Raw genomic sequence first — 21,318 nt, 5'->3', positions numbered from 1 at the left:
AGTTCTCTTTGCTGTTTTCTTTTTGACTTGGTGATATTTTATTTATATATGTATGACTATACATTGGATTTTTCTTCAAATTTTACGTTAGAATTACGTATTAATAACATGTAAGTATTACTACTTGATATTTTTTACTCGTTTAAAATGCCATTTTATCAAATAATTCGGAAAATAATAATTTCATGCGAAAACGAATGTAATATGAATACTTCACTCGTGTGTTCGTTGATGGAAAAAGCTGTGTAACGAACGTTTTTAATTCGTATTTACTTCAAGATTTTACTTTAAATATTTTATATTTTAACTTCTTTATATTATCGAAAATCTTTGCGAAGAATAAAGAAAGTTTACATTCTTGTCTACGTAAAATTAAATTTTGCTACTTTTATGCTTGTCGGAAATATTTTATATTTTATGAAAAGGAAAGAAAAAATGACAGTATAGAAAGTTTAGTGACAACATTTTTTTTACGTTTATCATTATCATGCTTTTTTACTATACATTTACACGTCTTTGAAATTTTCACACTTTGCACAACAAATTAAATAAAATCTCCGGGCAGTTAAATATATAGACATTAATATTGGCATTAGCATAATGAAGTGTCCAGTATTCAAAACCGGTGCTTACCTTCTATCTTGTATTTTTCCACGCTTATCAAATAATGTAAAAAAAAGAACATAAGAATCTATAAAATAAATATCGAAGAAACAGTAAAAAGACAATAAATCTATATATATTTTCGACACTTAAAAGAAACGTGAACAAATTAAACATTCAAAGTGACACAAGATACATTTCAATGAAAACAACTTATTTTATTCAAAGTTACAATACATCACCATTTATTACGAAGATGCGCAGTTTCAAAAATTTATTTCTGTTAAAAGATTATGTCTTGAGAAGCTTGATGTACTCTTAACTCCCCACTGTAAGTGAACAATAGAAAATTCTAATTCTTAATTAACTCCGAATCAAACAATTTTTTCGCATGCCCTATTGCGAATGGAATCAGTTCAATGCGAATGAGACAACATCATTAAAAAAAAACGAAGAAGGAAGACATGAAAACGAAAGGATCGGACCGCGGACGAACATGAGGCACACTGAAATATCTAGCACGCACGATTTCCGAGGTTCTATAGACCCGCTGTTCATTTCTCCGTTCCGTGCTATTTTTGGCGCGTGCATAGGTACGGAGACGTTTAAACGATTTCACAGTAATAGAAACCGGGCAAACAGATGCAATTACGAAAATCGTGGCGTCGCTATATCACTCGAGATCGACGGCCCTTACAAATCGATCGAAGAATCGATTCGCGTTCGAGATCGGGAAGTTTCATGTTCGGGACCATCTTTTTGAAAACGTTTAAAAAAGATTTACACGATAAAACAGAATTTTTAGTAAATATTTTATGTAAGTAGAATAACGAATGCTGACTAATTTAATAACTTAGTATACTACTTTTTACTGCTCTATAAAATTGTTTGATACGTTTAATATATTAAAATTCTACTACTTTTAGTTTTTAATTGTAAAATAAGTTGTTTGATTTAAAAAGAAAAAAGAAAAAAAGAATGTGTATACGCATTCAAAACGATGTTTAAAACTATTAAAAATGAACATGATTAAAAGTTTGGATAATCTTAAGAATAATTTTAACATATTTATCACTATTAATATTAATTACGATATTTGAGGTCATTTTTTCAATTGTTATTAAAATAATTATTTTTTCAGGCCATTACCGAAAAAAATGTGTTATTAAGAATTTGCATTGTTTACCTCGGAGAAAATAGGAAAACAAGGAATAAGATGCCACAACGTGCGAAGAGTGAAAGTAAAGCACAAATCAAGGAAGAAGCTTCTACATCGTCTGTTTTTACAGAGAATTCTGGAGACGATGATCTGAACGTCGCTGAAGTACGGAACAAAAAAATATAAAAATCATTTAATATTTAATTACTAAAATCTTTAACTTCTTAGAAATTTTTATATCAATATTCATTTCATTTATTTGGTTATTACAGATATTGTGTTAAATAAATCTAAAAATCAAATAATTTTTTGATAAAAGTAAAAATATTATTATATATATATGATAACTAAATGTTTAAAATTGTTTAAAAAACGTACTAGATCTTTTGTTTTGATATATAATGGATTATGTACATAATCGCTTCATAAAATCAATTCTACATAGTCACTTTTTAAAAATTACAATTTGCATCTGAACTCTCAAATACTAGTTATCATATGTAACACAATTTTTCTTTAATTTTGTTAAATATTAAATTATGATTAATAATTACTTAACAAAAAGTAGATATTCATATTCATGAATTAATATCACAGGTTGTATTATCAAATAAAGGGGGTCCAAAATTAATTCACCACGGCTATATGTACACACTGCACAAGAAGCAACCTTATAATATTCGATGGAGATGCGTTGGCAGAACTATGCATTGTAGAGGCAGCCTTATCACGACCACGAGTTGCACGAAGCCTAGAGTGCGTATGGAGCACAACCATAAACCAGATTTCGCGGCTGCTCAAGTTGCCAGAAAACGCTACTTAGCTCTTGGCAAACCTTGCGTGCTAACAAGTAAGTTTACTAACTTTCCCATCGATGTCAATTTATCTCCGTCATGGATTTTTGAGTAAAGTTTAAAAAATACATTCGATGAAATATTTTTGTCACGTATAGTATTTGATGGAAATTTTGCGTATCTCGTAGACGTAGAAGGGAACACTATGAAGTCTATGAACGTACCGCAATTAGTGATTCACAAAGAAAATGATGTACCAGATGAGCAGAAAAGTAGAAGACCGAAGACACGTGCTACGGCCAGAAAAAGTAAGTGTTTTGATATTTTATATTTTCAATAATTAAAAATTATAACGAATATTGAGAATGGGTTTGTATATTGAACAAAATGTATAATTTATTTTTAAAATATTTTTATCTATTAGATTTATATTCCTACTTAAAATATGGTATATTTAATAAATTGGCACGTGTTTAATATACTGTGTTAATAATATCCATTAAATAATTCTCCAGAAGACTAATAAAAAATAAGAGAATTCGCTATTAATTATGGAATTAAGAACAATTAAGAACAAGATTTTATATTTTTTAATACCAATATAAAATTATAAATCGTTTCCGAATTAAATACTGTAATAAATATTACTGTAATTGCAATATGATGCAAAAACGTATAATTAATTTCGAAATAAAAAAGAACTAATTGTAGCAGTCATATTAAACTATCTATATCGATTATTATATACAATAAACTAATTCTATTGAAACGTTTTAAAGCACATACAATTACATTTATACATTTGCAAAAATGATAATTTTAAATTTCATCGAATAATTAATAGTCATGATAATCGGCATACATAAATCTACAATTTATGAAATTCAAACACCAATCGTCGAGTACAAATTAACGTGTTTGAACGTGTGAAAATGTAAGGTAATTAACAAGCAACACATTTCAATTGCGTCTCTGTTGTTTCAAGATGGCGGGCATCTTAAAGATGCGCGCGAAAAAAAGGGAGCCGTAGAAGCAACTCCCGATCGATGAGAATTCGCTCGGCGAGGCTCGAGTGAGTCGAACGTGATCAGGTCGGTTAGTAATTCCTTAGCGAAGAGAGACCCGGGAACGCGCACACGATAGCAACACGAAACACGGTACGGATAATATGCGTCGACGACCGGCGGCGCCGTCGCACATGCGCGCCCTGACGCGCCCCTGTTCGTCCACCGATTTCGATTTTAGTCACTCCCGGGTTCGGCTTCGGGGAAAATCGTTCCGCTCTCGTAGCGAGCCATACTGTCGAGACACGTCGTGAAAAAAACTCGCTCGGAACTTAGTAACGATTCTGTCGATCGAGTAGAGATAAACGCGTCCCTCACGAGTCACACTCTTTTGCGTTCGACGATCTTCCGTTCGTGACCGTTCATTCCGTTCAAGTATATATTTGTACATCGAAGGCGTACCGTGAAAGAGAAGGAACGGAATTTTTTGGCGATTCCCTCCTTGTGTCGTCGTTGCTCCGTTCACGGATGATCATATCCGATACCGGTTTAATCGTTAAACGTTTACACAGCAGCGAGATTAGACACGCCAAGAATAACGCGATAGGAAACCAGTGTTGATCTTCATAAGAATCTGATCGAGAGAGAATCAAGAGCACGGCGAAAGAAATCGGAAAATTCGTAGTGTAGTTCTTCACTCCTGGGAATCGTCCGAGGGTCGATAAATTGTCGCGTGGTCGTCGGTACAACGGCTCTCTGACGCGACACAACACGAAATCGAACCGGTTCGTAGCTGCGAATCGAACGACTGGATTGGGTTAAGTGACACCGCGACAGACGACAAAAAGAGAGGAACAAAGACAGAAGCAAAAAAGTACAGAGGTACAGTAGACGAGCGACGTAGCTGTGGCGTGTGCCACTCGATATCGTGCTCGGTCGCAATGGTTGCCATTTTATAGCCGGTCGCTCAAGTGAGATCTTCGGGGAGGCAAGAAGGAGAGGGAGAACTGCGTAAGAACAAAAGAGCGAGTAAGAGAATACGAAAAAGATAGAAAGAGCATGAAAGAGAGATAAAGTGAGAGGGAATAAGAGAGAGAAGAATGAGAGAGAGAGAGAGGGGGAGAAAAAGATGAAGTGAGAAGGATCGAAGGAACATGTATGAGACGGGAAACGTCGTTTTGTGGTAGGGAAGGGAGGGGAGATTTAAAAGCAGGAAAGAGAGGGGAGAAGAGAAGAAAGAAAGGAACTTTGCAGATGGAGTAGAACTTCCGTAGATGTTTTTAGATTGTTTCTGGTTATAAGTATAGATTTATGGAAATTTAGATTTTTTTACATTCATCGTTGATTATTTATATATTCAACGTTGCAATGCAATATCGATCTAGCCTACATAATATACGTATAGTATACTATCGCACGTTCTCATCGGATAAATCGTTAATACGTATTATCCGTGTGTCGTCTGCTGAGTGATGACACAATGTGTTAAAAGGAGTGGGAGTAATAGAGAAGCATTGGGAGACGAGAAAGATAGTGCATGAACGCGCGTATATATTTTATCTATTCACCGGACGATTATCGTTTTTATTACAACGCTATGTCAAAAAAATTATATTATGTATTATGATATTTAAATATTCCATTTACCTTACGAGTGTATGATACCATATATTCAGGATTATGCAATATATTTGCACTCGTTAAGACATTCAAATTCAATTATGATTCTTATATTGATAGATAAGGAATAATTCACGGTTTATAAGACCTCTTTTTTAAAACGTTATAAGAAAATGCATTATTTTTGGCGGTATTTAAAAGTTTACCAATAAAATAAATATTTGATACTTATGACTTCGCATTCTTTTACAAAATTGTCACATACAGTGAACAATTCTAACATCAAAATTATAAATTCAATTAATAACGATCTAATTTTTCATTCAATTCGATATTTGAAATAGGTTATCACGGTGTGGTACATTTTGATTAACCAAACAAGGTAAATCGATGAACTTCGTTACAGATCCAATTACATTCACAATACATACACTTATTTAATCTGTGACTGCAATAGTTAATTCTATGCGTCGTCTCTTCTTCCTTATCCTTCGAATTCTCGTTCCTTTTACCGAGAAAAAAAAGAACAAAATTAGGATATCTATATGGAGACGGATGCCGCCGCGCACGAGTAATCGATTCGTGAAACTACGTCTACACGGAAGGATGTTATTTTCTTGATGTTATCTCAGAATATCGCGTTTTCGTCTCACAGAGAAAACGTACCGCAAGAACGGAAATACGATTGGCGTGGAATTGGGATTGTAAGCAGCGTAGCAAGAACGAGCACGACGGCTACAACGGCGGGTCGGCTTGTGCTGGTGGCCTGCAAGGACACCGTAAAGCTGACTACCCGCCGACTTCTGCAGGAGCAGCAACGTGACCGAAATTACATCGCTTCGGTCACCACGTCTTCCAACGAGGATATCGTGGAGGGCATACGGCTCGAGGACGTCGCGATGAAGCAAGAACCTGAAGACGAGGAGGATTGTTACCTGGAGGCGGCTGAGATGCCATCTCTCTCGCCGTCATCGTCCAGTCGTCATGCAGGTGCTGCACATCGTGTTCGTTCGCATGCACGTAGCCTTCGTGCGATGACAAACCCGAGCGCGGTTTGGGCACACTTTGACCTATGTGCTAATGATCCTCTGCGTGCCGAGTGTCGAATCTGCGGAGCGGTCGTGGTCAGGGGCGGGGCAAATCCACGACAATGCGGTACAACGAACCTTCATCGACATCTCAGGGTACATCACGGTGGCAGACTCATTGGCAGTCGCTATCACGGTAATGATAGTTGGTTATTGGAGGTACTTTACACGCTGGTAGAGTGCCACTGTGTGACTTGACAATTGTTTGGAAGCTGTTGATGAATACTGTTACAGTGTGTATGAGTTTATGTAAGGTAACATTTGAGATATGGTTTGTATTTATATGAATAATATTGACATCTGGAAGTCTTTTATGTTTTAAGTATCAAATAGATTGTGTAAACGTAAACAGCCCTAACAAATTGTTTTAACATCTTCTGGAGAGTCATTTTAATGAATATAAAGAGAAATAAATTGACCTTTTATAAGATTTATTAGGTAGTAATGGAAATTGTTTTTTTACAGTATTGCAATCACCTTCTCAGAGTAATTCAACTGGCAAAACTATAAGGATAGCAGCACAGTCCTTGGTAAGATCTCATATTAGAAACATTGCACCAGCACCTATATCGCAACAGCAGCAACAGCAGCAACGCCAACCAAAGACTCTTGTGTTAAAAACGATACCTTTAAAAGTAAAGCAGGTTGCACCTACAACTATTAAAATGCCACCTCGACAGACTAGTCAAGGGGTACCTCATAATATTGTACATCAACAGCCTACAGAGGTAATAATCAATTTAATAGCAAACAATAGAATATTCCAAAGTTGCAAATTCCAATATTATAAATTTGAATATTTATTTTCTTTTTTCTAGGTTTGTTTAAGATGGAACAGTTATCATAGTAACATGCAAAACAGTTTCCCATCTTTATTGGATTCTGAACAATTTGTTGATGTTACCTTGGCTTGCGAAGGCCGTTCATTAAAGTGTCATAAAATGATACTCTCAGCGTGTAGCGATTATCTCGCAGATCTGTTACGCGAAAATCCGTGTCAACATCCGATTATTCTAATGAAAGATCTTAAATTTTGGGAGGTTGAAGCGCTAGTCAAATTCATGTACCGTGGAGAAGTAAACGTTGCACATGATAAACTACCGCAATTGTTGAACGCAGCTGAAGCGTTACAAGTGAAAGGATTAGCAGGACCAAATCCTTCTTCGCAGGTAAATGTTTCTCTATTTTTTAAATGACTACCAAATTTCGTTAATACAAGTTTTTATGAAGTATATTAATTTCATAGAATCCAAAGCCACCGTTACTTATTCCACAATCAAAGCCAGTAGTATCTCAACCAGTTCCTCGTGCCACTTCAGAGACCAAAGAGAAAGCTTCTACTTCTGGAGTTTCTACGCCTTCTAGTCCGAAACGTGCGCAAAAACGGCAACATTCAGAACCTATTGAACCAAAACCCTTTACAAAGATACGCTTACAACGACCTGTTACACCTACATCACCGACTACTACAGTTAAGATGGAACCTTTAGATATTCCTCTTAGTCCTACAGAAATGTTCGCTGAAAATAACGAGGATAGTTCAACTCCTTCAAATTTCGACAAGCTCATGAGTTTACATGAGGAGGATGATCCAGGTGGTAATGAAGCCACTGATGGTGAAAGAGAAATTCATTTTTGCGAAATACCTGAGCCACCCGATATAAACGATAGTGAAGATCAAATGGAATTTGTACCTACGGACTTCTTAGAACAAGAACAGGACATAGTTGAAGAAACGGAAACAGCCTCGAATAAGGATTGTAAAGAGGAATCCAGGGATTTCAATTCTGCTGAACTTGAGGTCAGTGAAGGAAATGGAATCGAAAAGGAACAATGTTCAAAAGAAAAAAAGCCAGTTTAGTGAGATGATTCGTGAATTCAGTACTTGAATTATTTGACAGAAATAGAATAAAATTTACAATTTAGTTTTTTAAGCAATTTGTAGAATTATCCAGTATTGCCACGAGAATATAATTATTATAGACTTTTATTCTGTACATTGAGTATCGATTTCAATAAGTTAATTTCAATAACTTACGAAAGAAAACAATGTGTGTATTAGTTTTGTGATAGTGTTTATGCAGTCTATCGTAGTAATGAATTATTGAACGTATATGTAGTTTTATTTTTATTTGTGTTTATTCAACCAAGAAACAGAGTAAAGTTATATATCGAGATCCCATCATTTGTTCTCAGAGTAATATGACAAATATTTCATCGACTTTGTAAATAGAACATTCGCGATAAAAAGTAAAACTATTTTTACCACTTACTGTACGAATCGTAGCGGCTACATATATCTTTCGAGTATTTTCTCCAAGTTCACTGTTCGAAATTGATATTTCTATACGAATGACTATGCCAGAAAGTAAATTTTAAGTGAGATTATTAATTAATTGTACATATTTACAAAAGTACCTATAATCAGTTTTATTGGGTGATTTGTAAAAATTGGAGTACGACACATGACTTTTATGTCTTTAATTACAATTATAATTTATTTGTTAAAAACAAATCGTTCTACACTTTTGTATTATAATCTTATAACTCACAAATCGACTTCCGCAATAAGTAGGAGTTGATTAACCATTTTAAATGATATAATTATTAGTTTCAGTCATTATTGAAAATTTGAAAATGACATTTCTATTTTAATTATGAATATGTTAAAAAGAAAATGTTGCTTCTTAAAAGGAAAGTTGTACCTGTTGACTTCAAGGCCGTTTGTATTATAATTTAATGATGAACAGTACAACAAGTTAATATTTTTTTATTAATTGTGTTGTACAAACTTTGTTTATTCTAATTTTATCCTTTTAAATACGTATGTATTATACGTAAATTAGATATCTGATTACTGATTTATTAATAAATTAATAAAAGATTAATGCATTTATATGTTAATCATAAAAATTCATTATTATTATATAAGATTGCAGAATTAATAAGTCGATAACACAGTATGATATTTTTTATTATACTGTAATCTTTCTTTACAGTAGGTTTCTAAAGATTCATATGTAAATTTTATTAAAAAAAAAAAAATTATTTGTCTTAACAGTATACTTGTATGCAAACATTAAGTAAAAGTAATATTCTACATATAAGGTATGTAATAAATCGAAGCTAGTGGCAAAATTACGTTTATTGTAAAAAATCCATGTATGAGTGGACAGTATATGTACATTATAACATGTGAAATTATGTCTTATAAATAAATTGCTATTATATTACATAGCAAAATAAATTGTATTATTTTTTTTTAAATTCTATTATTATTTCTAGTTATTTTCTACGTTTGTGCAACTTATTTTCATTAATACAATTAAAAAAAAAAACAATTTTGTAATAGTATGATATTTTTAAAACAGAATATTCCAATTTTATTTGTAAGTTACTTAATTCGAAAATTTTTAATTTAATACAGTACATAATTTGAATTTTCCTTAAAGATATGTCTTATTATTAAGTAACCTATACATATTACAAATATTAAAATTCTATCAATAAAATTTGTAGGGGTGTAATATTAGTCTTTTCTAAATATATCGATTTTATATTGATATATTTCTTTTAATACATATTAAAACCTTTTGTTTAAGTTTCATTACTGAAAATATAATATAATTCTATTAATATTATTAATAGATAAATAATTATATAATAATATACTTTTAATTATTCAAGTCCATTTTCGAACTTTTGTTTTATTTAAACAATATTTAGACATTTATTTATGCATATCTCATATAAAAAATTGCATCATAATAATAAAATTTAAAAAAACATTGATCCCATTTTATTTATTCATAAAATTATTTCTATTAAATATAAATTAATATTTATCTAAGTAATGGGGTTACAATATCAATATTAATACGCCAATATAAATTATTTTCTTTGTTTACAGTAATCTAATACATTTTGTAATATTTACATAAAAAAATATATTTTTTTTATGAATTGTAAACAACTAAAATTATCTTATATCATACAATAATTATTTTCTTCGAATTGTTTCAATATTAAATTTATAACTCTGGGATTGCTGATTTGATCCCGAAGTGGGTCGCAGACCGTGATGGCGCCACGTTATCTCTATCCCTCCCCTTGCCGAATTGTCAAATCGAGGAACGTTGTTTGTATACGAAATTTTTATCAGTTTTCAGCCTCAAAAACGATCCGGAGACTTTGAACATCAGAATAACGTCAGGTTCGTACTCGTGCTTATTTTCACCCTAAAATATGTTAATGTTATTTTATGGAATCCTCTGATCGTCGCAGATGAACGGAAATGTTAAGAGCTCGATGTGACCGGCGCTGCTACCACCTTTCTGTCAATTGCTTCTCGTCCCTTTTTTATTTTTCGTAATGAACCTTTTTTTTTATTTAATTTCTGTTTTCCAATGCATTAAGGAAAATGATTCTATTTTTATTTCATGTTAAATAGGAACATTAACAAAAAATTCTTTTTTGAATGAAATTTCGTTTCAAATTGTGCATTATCGGTTTTACCTTATTTCTCTTAACCTAACTAGAAGCTAATCGTTCCATTGCGATTATGAAGCTTCTAAACCCAAATTTTGATACTACAGAACATAATGTCAAGCTTAAATATAACGCAATTTATATAGTGCGTAATAAATTAAACTTGACATTGGCAAGTCCATATTACAATTTTATAATTCCTGAATTTTCATTTAATATATTATTACAATTATTTTCTGTATAATTTTTTTGTAATATATTCTTATATTGGCATTTTTTAAAAATATTTTTTTCACTATATAAATCTTTTTAGAATGAAACTGTTTTATCTCTAATAAATGATTTTGTTTGACAATAGCAATATTTTGACATTATTACCAGCATTTTTATAAAGATAACTGTTAAATTATTTTAGTGAAATTATTGAATGAAAATTTCATTGTAATCAAACAAAATAATGTTATGTTATCAAAAATCATTGTTATCAAAATATTAGTTATTTCAAGAAACACAAATTTGTATGAAATAAAGTTTATAAATAATATTAAATTAGATGTACATAAATCTTTTAACAATAGCTGATTATTATATTAATATAATAGATATATACTAATAAGTTATTTTGTCTTGATTTTTTAGGATGAATCGTACAATGGATGAAAAGGAAGAATTGGTAAAAAAGTCTTTATTTAACTTTGTGAGAAAAGAAGTACCCACTGCCCAATTAAGGTAATAAAAATTGAAAGATTTCTTTGTTTATAATTTAAAAGAAATATCTATATATAGAATCTATATGTTTAATTTGTTTTTGAAATTTATAAAGATATTTTTTTTAGTTTAATAGACGATATTGTCCTGAGTTATGTGGTAAGTATGGTAGAAGAAAGTGCACTTGAGGAAAACTTGGATGTTGATGAATTATGTGAAATGGTTTCTGCTTGCCTTCCTGAGTTTTCTACTATTGAGAAAGAAGCAGTATCTAAATGGTTGTTAGATACTGAAAGTAAGTTACGGCAAGAAAGTAAAGAGAATGAAAATTGTCAACCTCAGGATCCTCTGAGTCACGTTAGTTTAACAGCTTTATTACCTCCTGATACCCAGAGAATAAGAGTTCATCATCTCTCAGAAACAAGTGATGCTGGAAGTGATTCTAGTGGAGAATATTTCTCAGAAGTAATTTCTTTTTATCTGTTTTTCTAATTGCATAAAAAGTTTGGTTTCTGATAAATATATAATATAAATTTTAAAATATCAATGTATCTTTCTTATTAGGAATCATCTTGGCACCAAGTAGCACTTTTGCAAGAAATGTTTCCAGCAGTAAGTGCAGCAGAAGCTAGGCATTGCTTGGCAGTTGCTGGTGGTGACATAGCGAAAGCAGCACAACTTGTACTTCATAGACAAGAGGCAGGACAGAGTATTGTTAGTAACCTTACTTTTCTAACAGTAAGTAAAAAATTTCAAATATTTTTTTAATTATAACATTTTATGTAATATACTTTTTATTTGGTGTTTAAAAATTATATTACTGATCTTCATTAACATATATGTACATGTACGTGTATTTTCATAGTAGGAAAATAATGTAGGATGCCAAGAACAGGTTTTATTTTGTCTTCAGCTTTTAGAAATAATGTGTATGTATTCCCTCTTTTCATCGAAATATAATCAGTCTGCGCGAATGATTTAAGACGTAAAGCGCACACCAAACGCGAAAACTGAGTAAACGCAAGAAAATAATATTAGAGTAACGTACCTTTAACACGCGGAAAACACGCTTCTTTTTGTCTCTCTCCGATATCAAACAACTCACGTCCGTGCCAGTCACAAACTATATTTCTAAGGATTCTTCAAGGCTTCTCAATTCAAAACTTTTCCTGTGTCGCAAAGGGCCCTATTTTTATGTCCCTTGCCGTATTTGATGACGTACTTTTATCAATCGCTAAGTGGCTGATGTGATTCAGCCGATTAGTGATTTGTCCTCGTGAAAATTACATCACCTTGCCGATTCGCCATTCGCCCCCTGTGAGGATACGATTCCGCTGACCTGCGTTTCGCCCCCCGCAAACACCACGCAGTTCAGCCAGCTTGTTTCTAAAAATAACCTTCCGTATCGGTATTAGTCGATTTTCGATTTGTTTTTCTAAAATAAGATCCTGTATCGGCATTTGCCGATTTGCGATTTGTTTTTCTAAAAATAGCATCCCACAATAATTATGAGTTAATGACATAAAATAGCGCAATTATTTTGTACAGCCAAACGGTCGTAATAAGGCTAGAGTGAACGACGAGGAACTGAAATCACGGATCATCGCACGGTATAGTTATGTTGATAAGGACGCCGATTCACGTGAGCATCGTCCAGTCACCCCGAAAACGGAACCAAAAAAATTAGTACGTTATCTAGATAACAAGATCGTAAGCGTAAAGGGTGAACGCTACACTGAAGTGAGAAGAGGTGGTGAAGAAGAAGATGGCAATGAAGGTGGTAAAAAAAGAGGTCATTGCCGACCGTAACCAGTCCCTTTGCCTCCACCACCTGATCCACCCCCTTGGAGGCATCTGATTTTGAATTAAAGCTTTCACTTAGATTCTCTTGCCTTGCTTATAAAGGAATATGGACAGGGTGTTGAGTTTCTACATACTTAAGCACTATCTTTTTGTTCCTTTTTTTCAATTGAATTTGTTTCATCCTCAGTTACTTTTATCGTCTTTAGAACTATTTTTTTTTTTTATGCGTGATATTATACTTATTGTGATTTGACGCAAGAGATTCATAGCATTTTATATCGGATACATGTATATGACGTATTGTTTACGAAAATTTCTCTCTCATGATATATTGCTAATATTATTATTATTATTATTATTATTATTATTATTATTATTGTATTGCAGTTTAAGTACCTGTTAACGTATAATATTTAACTTACGTTTGGAGCTTTTTATTTTTTATTGAAACGATGATTCTTACTAAATGAATTTCTAATTTCTAATTTAGAGAAATTTTTATGACAGTAGTCATAAATCATCATTATAATGTAATTGCAAAAAGCAATTTTGTGGTATTTTATTATTTTTTAATAATTTTTTATAATTTAAGATTTGTGCTGTAATTTAAAAACTTTATTTATTAAGCAAAAAGTGACCACTGTAAGCTCATTGTTTAAACTTGAAACTCAATTCTTGCGATACTATGTCGCATTTTACTTTGCATTTTCACGTGTGCATACGCTTCTTTACTGGTAAAATAATATGCACATTTTATTTATTAAATATGTTGTGTCTCATGTTTTCATCAAATACAGATTGTTGCATTGACTATTACTATTAAGTATATGACATGTGCAAAAATATTTCTCGAAATAGATTAGAATTATATATTTTATAATGTTAATAATAAGATTAATTCAGTTGATTATTTCAAAACATTACTCAAATTGAGTGGAAAATCTCTCTTTCTCTCTCTCTCTCTCTCTCTCTCTCTCTCTCTCTCTCTCTCTCTCTCTATGTAATGGAAAGTACATAAAAAAGATAAAATAATAAGTGATATAACTTTACAAGGAGTTCAGTTTCTTGCAAAAGAACTAAAATAAAATGATATATAACAAAAAAAATTTAGGAATTTTTATATGCACATTTACTCGAAAAAACTGAAAAATTTCAAATAAACAACTATTCTAAGCATGCATAGTTATAATTACTGTCTATAATATAATTGGAATTCGTTAAAACTTCAATTAATTGTAAAAAGGAAGATATCGTTTCTGTAATGGAAATCAACTGCGAGCATATTAAATCCTTTGCTATTGCAAAACAGTTATAATCAAGTTGTAGATTTCGAGAAATAAATTGTAGTATACGTATTAGGTAGGAAAAAATATAGTATATACAAATATATATATATACATACACACACACGCGTGCACTCGCGCGCGCGTCCACACACATACACACACCCCATATATATGAATATATACGTACATACGAATATTATATATACATGTACTAGATATATAAGCGGGATGAAAAGTTGCTTACCGCGCCATATAATTTACCAGTATTACTACTGTTATTGCTATTATTGCAAACTTTAAAATGTAGAAGAATATAATCATTCAAATTTTAGAATATTAATAAAGTCGAGTGATATATACTTGCAATAATATATACTAGAGTGCATGATTTAACAATGAATTCATAGAGATACTAAATTCTGATGATCGTATATCATAACTGCTGTCGATACAAGAAGTGTAATTAATTGGAAATACTAACTTGTATTTTCATATTTTTATTAGGCCCACTATTTAGTTACCGGTGTCGTTGAATTTTTTTACCACTTTTATTATGCATTCTGTTAAGTGCGTGATCTTCCTATTAATGAACATGTGTATAATTTTTTGTTTTTAATATTTGATAATTTTAATAAAAAGAAAGGAAAAGGAAATACATATACATATATACACTTGAACAACTTGCAGTTGCGCCGGCCCTTGCCATAGGTGATTTATATAATACTACAAAGGAGTCGTATTATTTCTAATAATTGTAATTATTAAATGATGAATATATTGTATCCACTGTAAACTAAATGTACTCTACTGCCGATTAATCTCAGACAGAAACGACATTGTTATAAGATTTCCGAAAGTATGTGTAATAGATTAAGATAATGGTACATTAAAGAAATGTTTAAAAAAAGAATTTAAAAAAAAAAGAAAAAAGAAAGAAGAAAAGTGAAAAAAAAAAATAAAAATAATAGGATAAGCATTTACCATAAAGTGGAGCACTTTAGTTTTATGCGAATTTTTCTGTATACCTGTTAACGCAACGTATGACCATTATATGTAATTTTTGATCATGAATGTGAAATTCTGATCAATTGAAAATTAAGCTTACCTACGCACTTATAAACAATTTTTGTTGATAAATGTCCATAATTGTCTAAAACGACAGTCTGTAGATCATTTTGTTATCTACTATAATACTAATTCGAATACTTAGTCTGTTATGTTAAAAACATTTTATTGATATAAAAGTGGTGGTAAATTTATTCTTAAAAAACAGTATAATTTAAACTATCAAACTATATTATTATTTAAACGATAATATATTATCTTTGTTGCAAAATTACAAATAATAATTAATTATTATAAATATATACGAACACTTTCTTTTTTATAGGTATTCTTTGTAAAGAGAAGAAATAATTTTTAAATTAATTTATTTGTTTCTTCATGATTTTTATTTAAATGATATTTTATGATTAGAAAGAAATATTATTGTCGGTAGTATTTAAAAATAATACTACATTTGAAAGCTAATTGATAAATAAATATTTAATTAATAATTTTATTTATACTTTGTTAGATATTAAATTAGAAATTTTTTTTGTAATTAATCATCAATATAATAAACCATAGAACTTAATCATTAATTTCGATATGTATTTATAACAAATGTAACTATATTACTGATTAAAATATTCTTAGAGTTATAATCATGATCATTATATGATATAAAAGTCTTTATATAATATATTTTCTGTTATAATTATATAAAATCAATAATTTACGGTTTATAATTAATAGTCAGAACAGTAATTCGATAAATAAACAGCCTTTCATTGTCGCACATTTTATTGATTATCGGTTAGCTCTACGTATTGACGAATTTTTATGTAAGAATAATGAAACTTTAATTTCTTGTATATTATATCTAATAATTAATTAATGACAATTAAGCATGGGAAATGTTATTAAAAAATAAATAGTAATTTTAGGTATTTTAAGAATTTTCAAATGCACATATTGTGCCTACTGACAATTATTTGTAATTTATTTGATTTTATTTTAAAAAATTATTGAGCAATATTATATTTTCTATTTGTATACATATTGCAATATTATATTACTGATAATTATGTGCTAGAACTTGATTTAAAACTAAGTAGAGTGATTTAAACCTTTTCTTTATTGAATTACTAATAATATTGGAGTTCAATAAGTATAACTAAGTTGTATAGGAATACAAAAATAAAACCAGCTTTCTTATATCGTTCTTCGTCTCTGGATACATTTTAATCCGTTATTTAAATCATACATAAGGTAATTAATAATTAACAACTATACACTGGATTTTCATATGATATGGCATATGATATTTTATTCGTGAAACGAATTACAATGCCTTTTGAAATCGTAGCAAATAAATAAAATCGTTCTCGTAATATTTCATTACAATTATCCATGTAAAATTAAATCAAGGTACGCGTGTGGTTGTGTGCAATACATACATGGTGGCGAGTGTAACGTTTCCATGATAATTAAGTATATGTATAAAAAAAGATCTCGCTTTTCTTCAATTTTATTAACGTCGAACAAGGATTACTTTGATGTTTATGAGACAGCAAATTGAAACAGGTTATCCGATATATATATAAATATAAAAAGCTATCATTTTGAGGTTACCTGCGAAATCATTTTCGAATACCGCTGTCGATCCATTTATGCGTTCGTTGATATTAATAAATATGCTTTTTTCTTATAGTTAATTAATATTTTTGTATAATTCCTAAGCTCTATTGATTATCATTAAAAAAACGCGAGTCGAATGTATTCATATTGAAATGTAGATCGCAGGAAATGAGAAAGGCGATGTTGCGACGTTTACAGGTCCCCTTAAATTTGAACAATGATAAATCGTCGATGTTGGGAAAAGAATGAACGATGGAACGATTGTTATATTACGGTCAAGTTCATGCTCTTTGAAATAACAATCGGAAACATATCTTTGTTCCTTTATTGTTTATTTCTTCTTCTTTCGCGGTTTGTCTTGCGGCGCAGGTAGATTTTCTTGTTTCCGCTTAGACGCAGGTTTTGCGCCAATATTACCACCTTTCTTTCTCCTTTCCTGTCGTTCTCGTTCCTCTAATTCCTGATTTTCACGTTCGATTAATGTGATCAATGTATTGCATCGTCGTTGGAGTTCCAAGGCCGTGCGTGATTTTACAAACCAGTCAAAGCGGAATTGTGGTGCCGATCTGACCGTGGCACGAAGCTCTTCGTATACATTCTCTTTGTCAAAGCCAAGCTTATGTAACATACACACAAGGAATCGGTCTTCCTCTTCTGTGTAATTCTTACCTTTATTCGTACCGTACGCTATCCTTAATTGATGAAAGGGAGCACGGTACCTTGCCATTTTGGCATCTAAGGCTTTCTTGATACCGGCTCGTCTCTGTATTTTTGCTTCTCCACGTTCAATCTGTGCCATTACCCTGTCTATATCTTGTAATTCATGACAACGTTCCCAAAAAACAGCCGAATATTCCATGACTTCTTCAGGAGTTTTACCTTCTACTTCCTTGGCTATATTTTCAATATCATCCCTACCATATTTTTCATTAGCTTTTATAAATTGATTGAAATCCCTTTTGGTCCAGTTTGTGAAACCTTGAGTAAGCAATTTTTCTTTTTCTACAACCTCTTCATCGGTCAATGGTTGAGCTTCGTCTATCTTACGCTGTTCTTCTTTCTGAATTCTGGCAGCATCTGAACCAAGTTCTGGATTTTTTGGAACTTTATACCCCACTGTTTGTCGGAAGTAGTATATTTCTTGATCAAGTAACTCGAATAATCGTGGCGGAAAGAACTGGAAGTCCTGGACGATTGGTTGTTTTGGCGGTCTAGGTGCTTTTGGGGCTTTTGGCTCCGATACTCTGAGAGCTTCTCTGAAATAAGCATCAACCGCATAATTGGCTTTACGTTCACGTTTTGGTGGTTCTATCCAGTTTCCAATTCCAAGAATCTTTTGTTTTTCGCGATAATCCTCTCCTTCGAATTGATAAACAGAATCTGTAGGTGCATCTACGGTAAAGTTACGCAGTGATGATTCACCTAAACTTTCCAATTTCTGTTTCATCTCTTCGGTTTTAGCTTCACCTTTTTGAAGAATAGTATCTATATCCTCATCTGTGATAGCGCTATCTTTCGATGCAAATACTTCGTTTGCACCGTGTCTGATCATATTCAACATTTCATCTTTATTCAATGCTGTTTGCTTTGCGTCTACCAATCGTCCTTGTTGAATAACTAACTTATCTAAACGTAATTTAACTTCTGCACGTTCTACTATTTTCTCTTCTACTGTGTTTTCAGTAATGAATCTGAACACACGAACTTGTTTTTGTTGACCTATGCGATGAGCTCGATCCATCGCCTGTAGATCCATCTGTGGATTCCAATCAGAGTCGTAAATAATAACTACGTCTGCCGTTGCTAAATTAATACCTAAACCACCCGCACGAGTCGACAACATGAAAATAAATTTTTCACTTTCTGGTGCATTATATTCATTAATTTGACGCTGCCTATCCTCATGTGCTGTGTTACCATCTAAACGACAATATTGAAAACCTCTCCAATGGCAGTAATCTTCTAAGATATCTAACATTCTAGTCATTTGACTAAATATAAGAACTCGGGATTCTTGTTGTTGTAATTTCGGTAATAATTTATCTAATATCACCATTTTACCACAATTATAAACAAGATGCTCATCAGTCGTATAAGGCGGTCCAGGTTCTGCACCATCAAACAAATATGGATGGTTACAACACTTACGTAGTTGCATTAAAATGTTCTGCAGCCTCATTTTTTCAATTTTTCCAGCACCATTGACTATATCTATGTCTTTCATAAGTACCTTGGTATACCATTCTCTTTGCATTTTACTGAGTCCAATATATACCTTAATTTCTTTCTTAGGTTTAAGTCCTTTTTCTACCTCAGATTTCAAACGTCTCAAAAGGAATGGTCGAAGAACAGCATGTAATCTTTCAACTAAGGAATTATCACCTAAGAAACTATTAGTATTAAACCAAGAATCAAAATCATCTGAACTATTAAACACGTCTGGTAACAAAAAATTGAGCAAGGACCATAATTCATGAAGATTGTTTTGTAAAGGTGTTCCTGTTAATAGAAGACGATTGGCTGTTTTAAACTCTCTCAAAATTTCTGACAATTTTGATTTTTCATTTTTTATTCTATGTGCTTCGTCAATTACCATATAACGCCAGTTAAACTTTTTAAACACTGATTTCTCTTTTATCACCATTTCATAGGATGTTACACAAACATCCCATTCGCCAGGCATCATTACTTCTCTAATAAATGTGTTTCGGGTTTCTGCATCTCCTATGAGACAAACTGCTCGTAAAGTTGGACACCATTTCTTGAACTCGTTCATCCAATTAGCTAATGTAGATTTTGGGACAATGACTATGTGTGGACCAGGAATGTTTCTGAAGTGTTTCATGTATCCCAGCAATGAAATAGTTTGTAAAGTCTTACCAAGACCCATCTCGTCCGCCAAGATACCATTGATACCATGCTCGTACAGTGATATCATCCAATTTAAACCTCGTATTTGATAATCACGTAACTCACCGGATTTGATGTAATGTGGTGATGATTCGAAACGCGTTGTTGGTGCAACGCTAGCATTACTTTCTGCTAATAATTCCTCATCTTCCTCTTGTTCTGTTTTACGATGCCTATGATCACCGGAATCGGTTTTCACTTGATTTTCCGGCTGTTTCCTGGGCCTGCCAGCTTTGATCTTTAACGGACTTCCGGCCTTGTCCTTCTGATTGTTTGTCATAAAATGGGAGAATATTTCAGTCTGTTTTAGTAAATAATCAAATCGTTTACTACGATCAGTCTCGAGTTTTGTTTCGAAGTCTCCACCTCGGGACGACGTGGTCTCAGCCGAAGATCCATTCGAATTATCTCCTGTGTCCCCTGTGTCTGCATTTTCGTCTGGTTTTGACATTTTGGTTATCTTTTTATATACCTTTTATATTTATGTGTAGAATTTCAATTATATTTATATATATGCAACTGAGTGTTTGATTTAACCACGATTATTCGTGTACGAGACCCGGTCTTCGCCGTGACGTTCACGAACGCATAACATCAATCGCCGCCATCTTGCATCGCGTTATCCCTCCAAAACGTAGTTAACGCCATCTATAAGCATCTGTTGACTGTGTCGGTTAGTTGAGGGAATATTTGAACGTATTTCAAAGGAATATTATATGCAAATAGAATTCTGTCGGTAACATAAACGGCTTTTGTTTCTGGATAAAGGTATCGTTGCAAAATGCTTAAAATCATTTTCTATATTTTTTCTAATAATTGATAATTAGTCATAATTATTGTATGATGTATATTTGTAAATGCTTCTATTTTTGTTTTTATATTCTCTAGCTTCGACAGTGCCGTAACTATGCATATCAAGTGCAATGGAGCTAACACATAACGGTTTAAGAAAAGAAAGAAAAAAAAGAAACAATTTTGCTATCAAATTTCCGAAAAATGACAAGAGTTCAAAAGGAACTTTGAAAATTTACAATAGATAGGTAATTAAGAGCCTCACGATGAATGCCCTAACCTTCTGTATCAAAGATACTCCTATCTAACATAAAGCCAAAGCTACTTACATTATATCAGTGTCTTATAAAAGGAAATTCGAATCGGTATACTAAATTTTAA

General features: G+C 32.0%; 3 protein-coding genes across 4 annotated transcripts; 2 read left to right on the top strand and 1 right to left on the bottom strand.

Moving 5' to 3' along the window:
• The first annotated feature begins 1,024 nt into the window (after positions 1-1,024).
• On the top strand, positions 1,025-8,227 carry LOC108547759 (protein tramtrack, beta isoform). 2 transcript variants are annotated; one of them, XM_017900447.1, is made up of 7 exons: positions 1,025-1,270; positions 1,745-1,927; positions 2,360-2,612; positions 2,745-2,864; positions 6,734-6,996; positions 7,087-7,437; positions 7,515-8,227. In XM_017900447.1, the coding sequence occupies exons 1-7, from the start codon at positions 1,100-1,102 to the stop codon at positions 8,127-8,129; spliced, it is 1,956 nt and encodes a 651-aa protein (XP_017755936.1). In that variant the 5' UTR covers positions 1,025-1,099; the 3' UTR covers positions 8,130-8,227. The 2 variants fall into 2 exon arrangements, with proteins under 2 accessions (XP_017755936.1, XP_017756017.1); XM_017900528.1 differs by lacking the exons at positions 1,025-1,270; positions 1,745-1,927; positions 2,360-2,612; positions 2,745-2,864 and adding an exon at positions 5,815-6,404.
• A 2,123-nt stretch (positions 8,228-10,350) lies between these two features.
• Positions 10,351-13,356, top strand: LOC108548225 (CUE domain-containing protein 2). Its single transcript, XM_017901098.1, has 5 exons — positions 10,351-10,481; positions 11,396-11,485; positions 11,593-11,929; positions 12,029-12,202; positions 13,013-13,356. The coding sequence occupies exons 2-5, from the start codon at positions 11,397-11,399 to the stop codon at positions 13,271-13,273; spliced, it is 861 nt and encodes a 286-aa protein (XP_017756587.1). The 5' UTR covers positions 10,351-10,481; position 11,396; the 3' UTR covers positions 13,274-13,356.
• Positions 13,357-17,034: 3,678 nt separating this feature from the next.
• Positions 17,035-20,748, bottom strand: Iswi (nucleosome-remodeling ATPase imitation SWI). Its single transcript, XM_017902166.1, has one exon. It carries the CDS (start codon positions 20,594-20,596, stop codon positions 17,567-17,569), a length of 3,030 nt encoding a protein of 1,009 aa, XP_017757655.1. The 5' UTR covers positions 20,597-20,748; the 3' UTR covers positions 17,035-17,566.
• Positions 20,749-21,318: the final 570 nt, after the last annotated feature.

Source organism: Eufriesea mexicana, unplaced genomic scaffold, assembly GCF_001483705.2.
Source record: "Eufriesea mexicana isolate 0111107269 unplaced genomic scaffold, ASM148370v2 scaffold4744748252, whole genome shotgun sequence".
NCBI lineage: Eukaryota > Metazoa > Arthropoda > Insecta > Hymenoptera > Apidae > Eufriesea > Eufriesea mexicana.
This window is presented reverse-complemented; position numbering and strand designations above follow the sequence as displayed.

What these genes read in the sequence shown, in the direction of transcription:
- LOC108547759 (XM_017900447.1), top strand. Translation starts at nt 1,100, where the DNA reads ATGAGGCACACTGAAATATCTAGCACGCACGATTTCCGAGGTTCTATA. An exon ending in CAAACCTTGCGTGCTAACAA is followed by an intron (nt 2,613 to 2,744) that starts GTAAGTTTACTA and finishes CGTATCTCGTAG; the next exon opens with ACGTAGAAGGGAACACTATG. An exon ending in GACCAAATCCTTCTTCGCAG is followed by an intron (nt 7,438 to 7,514) that starts GTAAATGTTTCT and finishes TTAATTTCATAG; the next exon opens with AATCCAAAGCCACCGTTACT.
- Iswi (XM_017902166.1), bottom strand. Translation starts at nt 20,596, where the DNA reads ATGTCAAAACCAGACGAAAATGCAGACACAGGGGACACAGGAGATAAT.
- LOC108548225 (XM_017901098.1), top strand. Translation starts at nt 11,397, where the DNA reads ATGAATCGTACAATGGATGAAAAGGAAGAATTGGTAAAAAAGTCTTTA. An exon ending in GTGGAGAATATTTCTCAGAA is followed by an intron (nt 11,930 to 12,028) that starts GTAATTTCTTTT and finishes CTTTCTTATTAG; the next exon opens with GAATCATCTTGGCACCAAGT. An exon ending in GTAACCTTACTTTTCTAACA is followed by an intron (nt 12,203 to 13,012) that starts GTAAGTAAAAAA and finishes TATTTTGTACAG; the next exon opens with CCAAACGGTCGTAATAAGGC.